This window comes from Bombus pascuorum, chromosome 6 (genome assembly GCF_905332965.1).
Source record: "Bombus pascuorum chromosome 6, iyBomPasc1.1, whole genome shotgun sequence".
NCBI classification, from domain to species: domain Eukaryota; kingdom Metazoa; phylum Arthropoda; class Insecta; order Hymenoptera; family Apidae; genus Bombus; species Bombus pascuorum.
Window position 1 is genome coordinate 10,433,764 of NC_083493.1, and position 14,461 is coordinate 10,448,224.

The 14,461-nt window shown below is 34.1% G+C and overlaps 4 protein-coding genes across 4 annotated transcripts; all 4 read right to left on the reverse strand.

Annotated features, from left to right (window-relative positions):
• Positions 1-95: 95 nt before the first annotated feature.
• LOC132907919 (odorant receptor 85b-like) lies at positions 96-2,187 on the reverse strand. Its single transcript, XM_060961375.1, has 5 exons — positions 1,386-2,187; positions 897-996; positions 723-833; positions 211-366; positions 96-146 (listed from the first exon to the last, which is right to left on the reverse strand). Exons 1-5 carry the CDS (start codon positions 2,180-2,182, stop codon positions 96-98), a joined length of 1,215 nt encoding a protein of 404 aa, XP_060817358.1. The 5' UTR covers positions 2,183-2,187.
• A 1,620-nt stretch (positions 2,188-3,807) lies between these two features.
• LOC132907920 (odorant receptor Or2-like) lies at positions 3,808-6,114 on the reverse strand. The gene is made up of 5 exons (XM_060961376.1): positions 5,194-6,114; positions 4,713-4,812; positions 4,540-4,650; positions 3,984-4,139; positions 3,808-3,918 (listed from the first exon to the last, which is right to left on the reverse strand). Exons 1-5 carry the CDS (start codon positions 5,988-5,990, stop codon positions 3,868-3,870), a joined length of 1,215 nt encoding a protein of 404 aa, XP_060817359.1. The 5' UTR covers positions 5,991-6,114; the 3' UTR covers positions 3,808-3,867.
• Positions 6,115-6,526: 412 nt separating this feature from the next.
• LOC132907900 (odorant receptor 13a-like) lies at positions 6,527-10,413 on the reverse strand. Its single transcript, XM_060961356.1, has 5 exons — positions 9,216-10,413; positions 7,300-7,399; positions 7,114-7,224; positions 6,850-7,005; positions 6,527-6,761 (listed from the first exon to the last, which is right to left on the reverse strand). Exons 1-5 carry the CDS (start codon positions 10,091-10,093, stop codon positions 6,708-6,710), a joined length of 1,299 nt encoding a protein of 432 aa, XP_060817339.1. The 5' UTR covers positions 10,094-10,413; the 3' UTR covers positions 6,527-6,707.
• Positions 10,414-10,956: 543 nt separating this feature from the next.
• Positions 10,957-14,427, reverse strand: LOC132907828 (putative odorant receptor 92a). The gene is made up of 5 exons (XM_060961246.1): positions 13,095-14,427; positions 11,799-11,893; positions 11,592-11,707; positions 11,325-11,480; positions 10,957-11,253 (listed from the first exon to the last, which is right to left on the reverse strand). Exons 1-5 carry the CDS (start codon positions 13,910-13,912, stop codon positions 11,200-11,202), a joined length of 1,239 nt encoding a protein of 412 aa, XP_060817229.1. The 5' UTR covers positions 13,913-14,427; the 3' UTR covers positions 10,957-11,199.
• Between the last annotated feature and the right edge of the window lie 34 nt (positions 14,428-14,461).

Sequence of the window (14,461 nt, forward strand, 5' to 3'; positions counted from 1 at the left end):
AAGTAAGGTACAGAATATATTTCGATTCGATTCATTGCTATAATATCTTCAAGTGATACTATACCTTGTAAGTTTCATGCAACATCAGTAGAATATTAATTAACTTTTCTTAGCATATTTAAATATCCCATCGCCCCTTTCATGATCTAGGAAATACATTTTGCAGAGCGTACAGAAATTTTGCGGCACTGATGTTTAATATGTACTTACATCGCTAAACGTCGACAAAGACACATCCATCACTTTGGCCGCTGTCAATTTTATTGGATCACTCGACATAATGATTATCATTATCATATACCGAGTTTTTCTCACCGGGAGACGGTACCAGTCTAATGTGACGCACGTTCGTGCAAAATTATTGCTCTGGTAAAAAAGTTGACAACAAAGTTCGTTATTAATGATATTCAAAGTGGTACATAATAATGAAGTGCAGATGTTCGTGTAAATTTAAATTTTTATGAACACAATAAACACATTAACTACTGCCGACAAACTGTTGTGTTCTTTTATAACTAATCTATAATTAAATAAATAAATTATCAGTTGTGCTAAAAAAAAAAAGATTTCTATAATCTCGTTATATAAGAGAATAAAGAGAATATAATACTCGTTATATTTAGAAGCTGAAAAGGAATTGTGCTTAGACAGTATTTCTTCAGTTGACAGACAGTATTTCTACAAGTATTATAAATTTAAAGAAATACCCATAGTCTACCTACTTCGTCAAGAAGAAGCTGGCCAATGGAACAAATCGTATAGGAGGTGAACGTGAAAGTTGTTAGCAATGTAATGTACACTATTAAACCGACGGTATTATGATTTTCCCATTCCTGAAATATAGTATATGATTTATTTAAAAAAAACTGATCAATTTGACTTTATATTGTCCGTACCAGTATAATGCAATATCCTAGCAAACCGATAATAATCGTGCCATTAAGGAGCTCAAAAAAAGAAATGTACTCAGAGAGCAGTTGTCCGTTACTTAAGAATCTGGAAGGACGAGGATGGACGCTATGAATATGATATTTGACACTTTCACTAAACAAATCCTCGGATTCGATTAAAGAACTCATTACAAGAACGATTTTTGTTCACGTTGAATATTCTATTCTAATTGAGAAAATAAGGAGCATAAGATAATTCTATTATAGTATCTTCAATGTGGCAAATAATATCGAGAAAGTATGGTCCTAAATACAAAGATTTATATGCACCGGTTTAAAATTTATTCGACTTTAAGTTAAGACACAGATGTTCTTGTATAATAACGATTCCATTACGAGCTTTGAATCCTGTTACTGAAATGCGTAATTTTCAAAGAAATGAAAAAATTTTCACATGAATTGTTTTTATCATGAGTTCTCTAATCTTCCACTTACTTTTTGATTTTCCTGTGATACTCAACGATATTTCCGATCTTCTCTTGAATAATTTCCTCGCTGGTATCCGACTTGTCGGTAAGATCCACCAATTTGTCCGTTAAAATCCTTATTAAGCCGCATGCATGCAAGCATATCATCATCATAACTCCAATGGCACCGCTGAATATTGTGTAGATGCATATACCACTCAAAACTTGCAATACGAAAATTATCTCGTAATTCGGAGTGATCTGTTCGTCGATAAATGGGAGGTATGTTGAACTGGGTAATAGTCTTATAGTAGTATTATTCGGTAAAATAATTCTGCCCCTCGAAAGAGGAAGAATCGTACGATAGCATAAACCTCCAGAGTACATGGTGATGGCTACTATGGACATCACTCTATCACCGATCTTCGCGTTCTCACGAAAGAGTCGTCGATTTTCTTCTGTGCCGTATAACCAATCGTTCCTGATCTCCTTCAACAGCGTTCGTATATCGTTCATGCTGTTCAATATGATAATATACTTGATTAACTGGATCAGACTGTTGATGAACGCCGATAACAGTTCCATTTGCCTTCTGGTGCCTGCTGCCTTGAAGAATACGTAAAAAAAACCCGGACAAATGACAAACAACGCCAAGAAAATACTAATCACAGGAATAACACGCTGAAATATCTTCATGCACAACGATGATTCTGGAGGAAGTGGCCAGGCACCAAGTGCCGTTAGGAGGGGCTCCACGTATCTTAAACTTTGTTTCAAGTCCTTCTCCCTTTCTTCTTTGTTTGATTCTTCTGTCGTTTTAATCATATTTTTTTCCAGTGCCTGATAGCTCGAGCTTTATTAATCACGTGTGCGTGATGAAATTCCTTTCGAAGAGCAAGGCCACTACCTCTTTCGGAGGGTAAAACCCTTACTCCTTTCAAGCGGCATAGATACGACTGCGTTCGCGTTCATAAATTTTTAAGAATCGCGATGCGAGTATCGAGTGGCGTCTACCATCACATTTAGTAATCGCAGTAATCATTCTGCGAAATTGTACGTATCTTGAAAGTAATTTGGAGTTCAATTTCCGGCAGATATGGTGAAAACTTTTCAAATTATTGAATTGAACCAACGCATCGCCAGTAGCTCTTTCCGCTGTATGCCTATAATCTAGTAGCTTTCTGAAACATCTACCTTTCTGCATATAATTTTCCATAGAAATATCATATCTTTTATATCGAAATATCTGTATCTAGAAAATTATGTGTTTCTACAGTGTTTTTCAGAGTTTTATTTCATCATGAGTTTTGATGATGATTCATTTTGTTAATGCTGGTTTAACAATTTTCCAGGAAAAGTAACTCTTGTGGCAACACGTACTAAGCTTTGAAAAAAGCCAAAGACCCACAACACCTAGGAAGTCTGAGAGATGTGCAATTGTAGTCTCTAAAATGTCTTCAATGTTGGTAGTTGACACGGATTCGCAATGACGCGTTGGAGTCACACACACACACATCCAGGAGTGAAGGGCAGTGATTAACACCTCGTGATATCAAAACAGCTCTTGGATTCCATCACGACGCAACGGAACGTCCAAGACTGCAGGACAATGACTAAAAATCTCAGAATATCAAGACGCTTCTGCAATTACTTCTATAAAATTCCTAACTCAGTCCAAGCGAAACGACCGATTCTTGATAAGAAGGAAACGTTTAAGAGTGAAGACCAGTAACCAACAATCTTAAATGCCGAAACTTGTTTCAAGAACTATTTCCTCGCGAGATCTATGTAATGACGGGCTACCAGCAGCATCCTTCGTAATCTACGAAAGTGAGTGCTTGTCCAGAGAGCGACGAATATTTTGCTCGGTATGTTACAGTTACGGGTTTGAAATATATGACGACGCAAATAGATTTCTATCACAACCATTTACAAAAGTTAACTACTTCCAAATGGACAGTATAAACAATAGATACATAAATTTTAATATAAATTTTGCAATATTCGGAAAATTCCCAATTATATTACAATAATATACATTTTCGAGAGGATACAATTTGTTTATTGTTTATTGTCACACTGTATGTTTCAATAAAAACGATATATAGACGTAAAAGGGTATTATACATAAGGGAAAAGAGCTGTATACACAGTATGTATATACATGTTTGCAGTTCAATTATTAAAGTATTACGGAAACTATGGTTTTGAAATTATCTGTTATTGTAGAATGAAGTGAATGATTTCATGGAGCACAGAAACTGCGCTGAGTTGAATTGCAGATTAATATATCAGTTTTGGATAACTGCTCTTCAACTGATACTCTGTTGCAGTGGTTCACGAAAAAATTTGAACACTTACACAAAGCTTTCAGAAATATATTACATGCAGTTATTATACAGAACGTTTTGAAATTTCGGTTTTTGCTCAAGTGTCTGGAAACGTAAGATCTCTAAGTGACTATACTACGCTTCATAAGTTTTATGCAAAATAAACAACATTAAGTAACATTAAGTCACGTTTCGCAGCATGTTTAAATATCCCATTGACGCTTTCATAATCTAGAACATATATTTTACAGTGCGAAGAAGAGTTTTGCGAAATTATGATCTTAATGTATACTTACATCGCTAAAGGTCAATATAGTTATATCCATCACTTTCATCGCAGTCAATTTTATCGAATCATTCGACATAATCATCATTAGTATCACATACCGAGCCTGTTTCATCGGGAGACGGTACCAGTCTAACGTGACGCACGTTTGTGCAAGATTATTGCTCTGGTAAGAAAGTTGACAACGAAGTTCATGTTATTAATGATATTAAGAGTGGTACATAATAATAAAGTGCAGATGTTTGTGCAAATTTTTATTTTTATGAATACAGTAAACACATTAACTACTGCTGACAAACTGCTGTGTTCTTTTATAACTAATCTACAGTTAAATAAATTAATTATCAGTTATACTAAGAAAAAGAAGATTTCTATTATTCATTTGAATTAACAGTAGTAGCTCAGTTTCCAAAATACATTATAACGTATATATTATAATGTATAAAATATCGAGAATATAATACTCGTTATATTTAGAAGCTGAAGAAGACCTGTGCTTAGACAGTGTTTCTTTAGTTGTGTCTACACGTATTATGAATTTGTAGAAATATCCACACTCTACGTACTTCGTCCAAAAGAAGTTGGCCAATGGAACAGATCGTATAGGAGGTGAACGTGGATGTTGTTAGCAGTGTAAAGCACACCACTATAGCCACAGTATTAAGACGTTCCCATTCCTGAAATATAATCTATGGTTTATTTAAAAAAACTAATCAGTTTATTTTTATATCGCTCGTACCACTATGATAGTATATCCTATCAAACAGGCAATACCCGTGCCGTTACAGAGCTCAAGAAAAGAAATGTACTCAGAGAGCAGTTGTCCGTTACTTAAGAATCTGAAAGGACAATGATTGACACTATAAATATGATATTTGACACTTCGTCACTAAACAAATCCTCGGATTCGATTAAAGAACTCATAAGAAATTGTTGTTCACGTTGCCTATTCTATTCTAATAGAGAAAACAAGGAGCATAAGATAATTCTATTATAGTATCTTCAATGTGGCTTATAATATCGAGAAAGTATGGTCCTAATGACAAAAGTTTTTATGGAGCGGTTTAAAATTTATTCGACTTTAAGTTAAGACACAGATGTTCTTGTATAATAACGATTACGAGCTTTGAATCCTGCTACAGAAATGCGTAATTTTCAAAGAAATGAAAAAATTTTCACATAAATTGTTTTTATCATGAGTTCTATAATCTTCAACTTACTTTTTGATCTTCCCATGATACTCAACGATATTTACGACCTTCTCTTGAATAATTTCCTCGCTGGTATTCGACTTGTCGGTAAGATCCACCAATTTGTTCGTTAAAATCCTTATTAAGCTGCATGCATGCAAGCATATCATCATTATAACTCCAGTGGCACCGCTGAATATTGTGTAGATGCATATACCACTCGTAACTTGCAATACGAAAATTATCTCGTAATTCGGAGTGATCTGTTCGTCGATAAATGGGATGAATGTTTGACTGGGTAATATTCGTATAGTAATATTATTGGGTAAAACAACACTGCTCCTTGTCAGTGGAAGAATAATTCGATAGCATAAACCTCCAGAGTACATAGTGAGGGCCACTATGAACACCACTCTATCACCGATCTTCGCGTTCTCACGAAATAGTTGGCGATTTTCTTCTGTGCTGTGTAACCAATCGTTCCTTATCTCCTCCAACAGTATTCTTATATCGTTCATCCTGCACAATATAATAATGTACTTGATCAACTGGACCAAGCTGTACATGTACGTCGTTAATATTTGCAGTTTCCTTTTGTTGCTTTCTTCCTTGAAGAATACGTAATAAAAACCTGGACCGATGAAAAACAGCGCCAAGAAAATAATAATGAAACGAATAACCCATTGCAATATCTTCGTGCACAACGATGATTGTGGAGGAAGTGGCCAAGCACCGATTGCCATGATAAAGGGTTCCACATATCTTAAACTTCGCTTCAAATCCTTCTCTATTTCTCTTTTATCTTTTATTTCGCTTGTTTTCATCATTTTCTTTTTCCAGTGGCCGAAAGCTCAAGCTCGATTGATCAAATGTGCGCGATGAAATGTTTACAAGGGGAAGCACCACTACCCCTTTCAAACGGCAAGAATACGCTTGCGTTTGCGTTTATAAATTTTTAAGCATCGCGAAGTGAGTACCGAATAGTCTACTGTCATATTTAATAATCATAGTAGTCATTTTGCGAAAGTATACGTATCTTGAGGGTAATTTAGAGATCGATTTCCAGTAAATATGATGAAACCTTTTCAGGTTACTGAATTGAACCAATGTATCCCTTTCCGCTCTATTCCTCTATAATCTAGTAGCTTTCTGGAACATCTACCTTTCTGCATATAATTTTCCATAGAAATACCATATCTGATCATAATTCATTTTGTTAATGCTGATTCAATGATTTTCCAAGAAACATTTTCTGTTTTCATTTTTGCAAGGATTTCACGGATCGCAATTTCTAACAGTTAGTCATTTTAAAGAATTATTGTGGGAAGGAATGAGTTGTCCATACAGTTACTTAATAAAATAGTAGGCACAATGTGTATTGAATAAAATGGTGGACAGAATGAAGGAGAGAAATAAACAAAACGAAAATGTTTATTATCTTTTTTAAAACAGTTCCATGTGTAATGTGTTAATATTTACTCTTAATCACATTTATTTTCATATATGTTGTTGAATATAGTTGAAATCTTTTTTTGCGTGAATTTTCATGCAGCCATTGCACGCAGAACATTGAAATATGCTGCTGAAGTTTTAACCACCTAAAATTATCTTCTTTTCTTTTTCTGTTTGAAAAGTTTTGATACTACTACGTTTAAAAAAAAAAATATATATATATACGGAACTTACGTCGCAAAATGCTTGAAGCGAGAGATCTAATATCTTAGCCCCAGACAAACTCGATGGTAATCTAGTTCTTAGTATGATTGTCCTTACATTCTTAGCTTCGTTCAACGGAAAATCGTACCATGGCAGAAAGTACGATGTTTCTCCTATTCTTTCGCTCTTTTCAGTAAATAAAGCAACATTGAAAGAGAGACGTATAGCAATTAATATGATTATCTACTTCAAACATGTTTGATAAAAAGAGATCGTTTGAAACTGGAGACGTACCTCTTGCTTAAGACGATCACCAATGAACGATATTATAAACACGTTTACAAACATCGATGTCATTAATACGAAATATGTTATTGTACTGAATGTTTTATGATCTTCCCATTCCTAAAAAATAGTGGATTACAACATACTTTATTGTTCAATTTCTTTCTTATTATTAAATATTAAATTCTGCTATACCATAATCACGCCAAATTCTAGGAAGCATATTATAATGGTGCAGCCAACCATCTCCGATAGAAATACGATGCTAAGAGATTTTCCAATAACTGCAGAGTATCTATAAGTCATTTTTTAAACGTCAAATAATAGCAGTTGTAATTAAGAAAAAATTCAGAAATTATTAATATAAGTAAATATGTACTATGTGATAACTAACTAGGTGTATGGTCGAGGTCATATTCCTATCGACACATATTTCGAACGAATACCTTAACGATGGTAGCGATGATGGATGATAGCGATCAAAGCATCGAGAAACCGCGCTGACTACTCGAACAGAAAGCAGGGTGCATAGCAACACTGAAGTTTTGTTCCGACACGTATGAATACAAAAACGACGAGAATAAATCTTGGGAACTACCTCTTGATAATATTTTTACATAAAGTGCAACTTTGTATGGTCGTGTAGTGAAACATAGTATAACCATTAAATACATACATATACAATATACAACAATATCATTTTGTTAACCCTGTGGAGATCCTAGTTGATTTGTAAATATGTTTAAACAGATGCGTTGCAAAGCTTGTCTCCAAAAACAGCTGTTATAACAAATGAAATTTATATATTCTACGTACAGATCGTCGATTTAAAAGATATTTTTGTTATTTCGTTTATTACTGTGGATCTAAGATATTTCGATACTTACGAGTATATAGTACTATCATTTGATATACATACAGGGTGCGCCGTTAGAATCCGGACAAAAGAAGTTTTGTGCAGAAAGTTGTTTATTTAAGTCAATACACAAAAACACATGAAAATGTTGTTATATCTCATTTAAAGGGTCCTTGCTGAGAACTTTTATTCTATGTAACCACCCTCTGCCTCTATGACCTGCTCTATTCTTGCTCTAAAGCGCGAGCACGCTGACTTCAACTGGTCGCGTTTAATTGTCGCGAATTCTGACTCGATAGCAGCTCGTAGGGAGTTGACGTTGGGGTGCCTGCATTTATTAGTTTGTCTCTCGATAACGCCCCACACGTAATAGTCCAATGGGTTTAGGTCGGGACTGTTAGGAGGCCAGAAATCTTTCGACCAAAACATGTCCACATTGTCAGAGAGCCAATTTTGAACAAGATGACTTGTGTGAGCAGGTGCGCCATCTTGTTGAAATAAATACGGCCTTCCAGAAGCCGTAATTTCCATCCACGGCTTTATTACTGTCTTCAGGACCTCCAAATAAACCTCCTTTGTGATTCTTTCGCCTTTTTGGAAGAAGTGCGGAGGCATGACGTCGCCCTCACTTGAGACAACGCTCAAAACGTGAACACTTGCTGGAAATTTGGTTTTGCCCACAACAGGAACATCTTCGAGATTGTGGGCCAGCCAACGGTCGTTCCTCCGATTCACTTTGGCATCCACCCGGCGCGAAGACTTTCTATAATCGCCGCTCTTCTATCGTATTCCGGGTTTTGCTTAACGAGTTCTGTCATTTTGAGGTTATAGAAGACTTATTGACATATTTAACTAACTTCTGAGTCAATCAGCACAAACATCTGAATTCTAATATGGTGGGAACTACAAATTGAATTCTGTCCGAATTCTAACGGCGCACCCTGTATATGTTATAGATATTTGACATTTTAATAACGATAAATTGTATCTATTTTCACATAAAAATGGATATTTTTATAGAATATATTTATAAAAAAAAGTTAACAGTCTATAAAATAAGATTAACGTTTGTTATTGTATATTCGTCAGATACATCACGATCTACGGCAAAACTTTTAGAAACACGACCTCTGCAGGGTTAAATTAATAAACCTGCAATCTTTGTACTCAAACCTTACATATAACAAAGAAAAACTCGTTACATATAATAATATGACATAATATGTATTACACATAATAATATGACAATTCTTACTCAATTGCTTTCAGATGACATTGAACGATATCAACAATGCGATCGTGTAAATCTCGTTTATCCCATTTACGAAGCTTCTCGATTCTTCTACTGGTAACTTCGAATAAACAGCAAGAGTGCATCGTTATAGAAGCAATCAAGCTATAAATTCCATAATTCGTAGTCATTATGATGCAACTGATGCACATCTGGACGACAAACGTGATCTCGTAGATCGGTGAATCTTCGATGACAAAGAAAACATAATCACTCAAGTAAGGCAAAGGTATCTGAGTGGTATTATCAGCTTTCACAATTCTCTCTGATATTAGAGGCAAAATAATATGGTAAGGCAAAGCACCAGAGTAACCAAGGGCCAAATATACCATTGTAAAGTACCGACCAATTTTTGCACAATTCAGCATTATCAGCCGATCTTCCTCACATTCCACGTCCTTGTACTGTATTTCGATCTCGTTCAAGCAAAATCGAATTTCTTTTCTATTAATAATTAGCGTCCAAAATTTAATGATCGCCAAAAGGCTAAAAACCTGTGCGGCGATCACCTTCATATACTTGGTTAGATCTTCGCAATCGAAATAAGTATAAATCACGTGTGGTATTAATAAGAAACACATGAGGATAAAAATTGTTACTGTTTGGGTATACATTTTAACGTTATCTAGGAACGTATCCTTTCTAGGCCAAATTCCTATCAGCGTTAACAATGTCTTGGCGACGTGTATCACGTATTCGGAGTCCGATTTGTAATGGTCGTTACGATAAATTATATTTTTTATTTTCTCGCTCATATCGGCCGATAGTATGCGTAGCTTCCTATTTCTTCCGACGTGCGATGGAACACTGTTCGAAAGATTGCGAAAAATATTAACAGACATTGGCCATTGGCGCTTGCGTAGAAAATCAGATGGAACGACTGTCCGAAGACAATTTGCTACAACCTCATGAAACCGTAATGCAAATATTTCGAGTTCAGATTCGAGAATGAGTGCAATTTATCTAATACGTACTTCGCGAAGTTTATTCTCGGAAGTAGCGCAACTACATGCTCGGCTGCAAAGCGCACGCCACAATTTATATCCATTCCGATTGAACTGTCTCGTATGAATAAATCGCAATTCGAAGATTGTCCAAAACGTTTACCTGTATTTTGATCATTTTCATTGCAATATCCATGCGATTTACTAGTAACATGTGTGCAACTTGACCAATTTCTCTTTCGTGTTTTCCGTCATCGGTAAGAAAATCGTTTGCGACGAAAGGGATAGTAAAACCATATAATATCTTTTGGTACGATCTAATGTAACTTCTGAGTCAACGTTTCCATGTACAATATTGTTAATCTTGATGAAACTTTAATAGCAGAAATATGAAATTTCTTGTGAGTTCTCTTGAACTGCATAATCGTGCGCTGATTTGAAGAATACAACGTTATCGTTCACACTCGGTAACATAGTTTCTTTACAACTATTATTACGAAGCGCGATAGCTACCGATGATTAACATCGTCGCACGTAATTCGAGCGCTGATTACGGTAAGAGCACCGTTACGGTAGGTGTTAGTTTAAGTTTAAAACTTTCTGGGGTATCACGGAGAACGACATTAAAAATAAAAATTCTAAAAAGGAGTTTATTGAATTTAGTCGGGACTTGCCGAATGAATTCAATGTTTCACGGTGTTTTTCAGGCTCAATATAATCCATTCAGGAGGGCACGACAGTGCGACGACAATGTTCATCGCTAAGTGGTAGACCGCGGCGTCAATTCGACATGACTTTGTCAATCTTCTGATTATGGTAAGAATACTCCGTTCTTTGTATTGGTCGTTCTTATGCTTTATTGAATAATGAGTCTACTGTATTGAATGGAAGAGTCTGATAAATAAAAAAAGAATATTTATTATCTTTCTCAAAGCATCTTCATGTGCAATGTGTTACTAGTTACTCTTAATCACATTTATCTTCGAACACCTTGTTAAGTATGTTCATACCGTCATTGCTCGTAGAAAATTGAAATAAGCTGCTGAAGTTTTACAAACCTACAATAATCCTTCCTCTGGTCAAAGAGTTTTCTATCAATATATTTAAAATAATGTGTATGAGGACTTACGTCACAAAATGCTTGAAGCGAGAGTTCTAGTATGTTCGATCCAGACAAACACGATGGTAGACTGGTTCTGAGCATGATTATGTTTATATTCTTCGCTACGTCCACCGGAAAATCGTACCATGGTAGAAAGTACGATGTTTCCCCTATTCTCTGGCTCTTTTCAATAAATAAAACGACACCAAAAAAGAGAGACGTACACGAATTAATATCGAAATTTACTTCAAACATGTTTGATTAAAACAGATTTGTTTGAAATTGAAGGAGTACCTCGTGTTTCAGACGATCACCGATGAACGATATTATAAACACATTTACGAAAGTCGATGTCATCAATACGAAATATGTTAGTGTGCTCAACGTTTTATGATCTTCCAATTCCAAAAAAAAAAAAAAAAAAAAACAGTATATTATAGTAGCTCGTATTATTTCGCTTTTTTTTATTTTAATTAAGTACTACATTCTATTATACCATGATCACACCGAATTCTAGGAAGCATATTATAATGGTACAGCCAACCATCTCCGATAAAAATACGATGCTGAGTGATTTTCCAATCAATGCAGAGTATCTGCAATTTATTTTTTAATATCAAACAGATGTAATTAAAATGTATCTATGTATTGACAGGAAAAAATTAATGTATGTTACTATATGGAATATACCATTAAAACAATCTTGATACTTGTTTGTTTTCGACAAGATGTATTTTAATTACTATCACATATCAAACTCCAATAATTATATTTTTTATAATTGTCATAATTACGTATAACAATATATTATAGTATATTAATATATACATATATTATTATATTATATATATATATATATATATATATATATATAATATAATAATATATATATTAATATACTATAATATATTGTTATACGTAATTATGACAATATATATATATATATATATCATAGTGTACAATATGTTAAATTGAATTTTGGAAATCAGTATGCAATAATGAAACTGGCATTCCTAATTGCCAAACCTTATACAACTATTTTGTTAATTGAGAATCTCTTTATTTTTAGATTTTTTTAATTTTCGAATTATTTGTCAGATTGAAAGAGAAGTACTCTAAACTGATAGAGGTATTTCTGATACTAATACAGTCAATGATATTTAAATATTAAATATATATAGAGTATATAAAGTATATAGAAAAATATATTATTACTATATTTTTAATGAGTAATTTAGATTTATAGTCTGATGATTGCATAAAAGACGCGTTCCATAAATATTGTTTCTAATCACTAATTCGTCATTAATATATACACTTTGATAAAATTTATGTACTATTACTATAAATCAATCAAAATGTCTAGACACTTATTGGATAGAGTATTAATGTATAATGTAATATACCTATATAATAAAATATGTTAAGAGGCATCCAGTAGGAGCATAGGTTTATAATAATAGTTTATAATAATTGTTATTTTATTTAATAATTGATTCTTAAAATAATCAATAATAGATAAATTCTATCTATTTTCAGTGTACTAAAAGTATTTCTGTGCGTAGTATAAATTAAAATTACTGTATTCCACGGATATGATATGATCTATCTACAATAGAATTTTTGGATCCACAATCCCTGCAGTGTTATGAATACAGTCTTATATTCCATTATTCTCAAGTCCCATACACAAAGAATGTAAAACTCGTTAATACCAAATGTAATAATAAAACGATACTTATTAATTTACTTATTAATGATATAAACTTAATTATTAAATAATATAAAAATTCTTACCTAATCGCTTTCAAATGGTACTGAACGATATCCACAACGCGATCATGTAAATCGCATTTGTTCCATTTATGAAGTGTCTCGATTCTTCTACTGGTAACTTCGAACAGGCCGCAACAGTGCATCGTTATAGAGGCAATAAAGCTATAAATCCCACAATTCGTAGACAGTATAATGCTACTGATGAATATTTGCAAGACAAACGTGATCTCGTAGATCGGTGAATTTTCGACAGTGAAGAAAATATAGTCGCTCAAGTAAGGCAAAGGTATTTGAGTGGTATTATCAGCTTTTACAATTCTCTCTGATATTAGAGGTAAAATAATATGATAGGGCAAAGCACCGGTGTAAGTAAGGCTCAAATACACCATTGTAAAAAATCGACCAATTTTTGCACAATTCATCATTACCAGCCGATCCTCTTCGCATTTCACGTCCCTGTATTGTATTTCGATTTGGTCTAAGCAAAATCTAATTTCATTTCTATTAAAAATTACCGTCCAAAATTTGATGACCGCCAAAAGGCTGAAAATCTGCGCGGCGATTACTTTCATGTACTTGGTCAGATTTTCGCAATCGAAATAAGTATAAATCAAGTGTGGTATTAATAAAAAACACATAAGGGAAAAAGCTATCGTTGTTTGGATATACATTTTAACGTTATCTAGAAACGTATCCCTTCTAGGCCAAATTCCGATCAGTTTCAACAATGTCTTGGCAACATGTATCGTGTATTCGGCGTCCGATTCGTAATGGACGTTGCGATAATTCGTAGAATTTCTGATTTTTTCACTCATATCAACTGATATTACTTTTTTCATACCTTTGGACGTACGGTAGAACTCTGTTTGAACTGCTGCGAAAAATACTAACAGACAAAGACTATTGGCGCTTGCGTGGAAAGTCGGATGGAACGATTGACTGTAGAAAAATTGTTACCAGCTTATGAAATTGTAATGCAAATATTTTCGAGTGTAGAATCGAAAATTGGTGCAATTTATTTAATACGTACTATTTCCGGTTGCAATGCAGAACACGTCCGTATGCAAAGTGAACGCTGTAATTTCATATCTATTCTGACCAAAATATCACCTATGAATAAATCGGGGTTCGAAGATTGTTCAAAACGTTTACTCGTGTTCAAATCATTTTCTTGAAATGCCCGTGCGATTTGCTTGTAACATTTATGTAACTCGTGCAATTTTTCCCTTACCGGTAAGAAAATCTTCTTTCACAAAAAGGTTAGTAAAACTGCACAATGTCTTTTGATAGGATCTAACGTAACCTCTGAGTCAGAGCTTTGGAAAAATATGAAATTTCTTGTAACTCCTCTTGAGCTGCATAATCAAGCACTGATTGGACAAAGAATG

Coding starts and splice junctions, on each gene's coding strand:
- LOC132907900 (XM_060961356.1), bottom strand. CDS start 10,093: ATGTCTGTTAATATTTTTCGCAATCTTTCGAACAGTGTTCCATCGCAC. Junction 7,400..9,215: donor TGTCATCTGAAAGCAATTGA/GTAAGAATTGTC, acceptor AATGACTTATAG/ATACTCTGCAGTTATTGGAA. Junction 7,225..7,299: donor TAGAATTTGGCGTGATTATG/GTATAGCAGAAT, acceptor ACTATTTTTTAG/GAATGGGAAGATCATAAAAC.
- LOC132907920 (XM_060961376.1), bottom strand. CDS start 5,990: ATGATGAAAACAAGCGAAATAAAAGATAAAAGAGAAATAGAGAAGGAT. Junction 4,140..4,539: donor GCCAACTTCTTTTGGACGAA/GTACGTAGAGTG, acceptor CTTTCTTACCAG/AGCAATAATCTTGCACAAAC. Junction 3,919..3,983: donor CTATATTGACCTTTAGCGAT/GTAAGTATACAT, acceptor TATATGTTCTAG/ATTATGAAAGCGTCAATGGG.
- LOC132907828 (XM_060961246.1), bottom strand. CDS start 13,912: ATGAAAAAAGTAATATCAGTTGATATGAGTGAAAAAATCAGAAATTCT. Junction 11,894..13,094: donor TACCATTTGAAAGCGATTAG/GTAAGAATTTTT, acceptor AATAAATTGCAG/ATACTCTGCATTGATTGGAA. Junction 11,481..11,591: donor GTGATCGTCTGAAACACGAG/GTACTCCTTCAA, acceptor TTTATTGAAAAG/AGCCAGAGAATAGGGGAAAC.
- LOC132907919 (XM_060961375.1), bottom strand. CDS start 2,182: ATGATTAAAACGACAGAAGAATCAAACAAAGAAGAAAGGGAGAAGGAC. Junction 997..1,385: donor TATCACAGGAAAATCAAAAA/GTAAGTGGAAGA, acceptor TCGTCCTTCCAG/ATTCTTAAGTAACGGACAAC. Junction 367..722: donor GCCAGCTTCTTCTTGACGAA/GTAGGTAGACTA, acceptor CTTTTTTACCAG/AGCAATAATTTTGCACGAAC.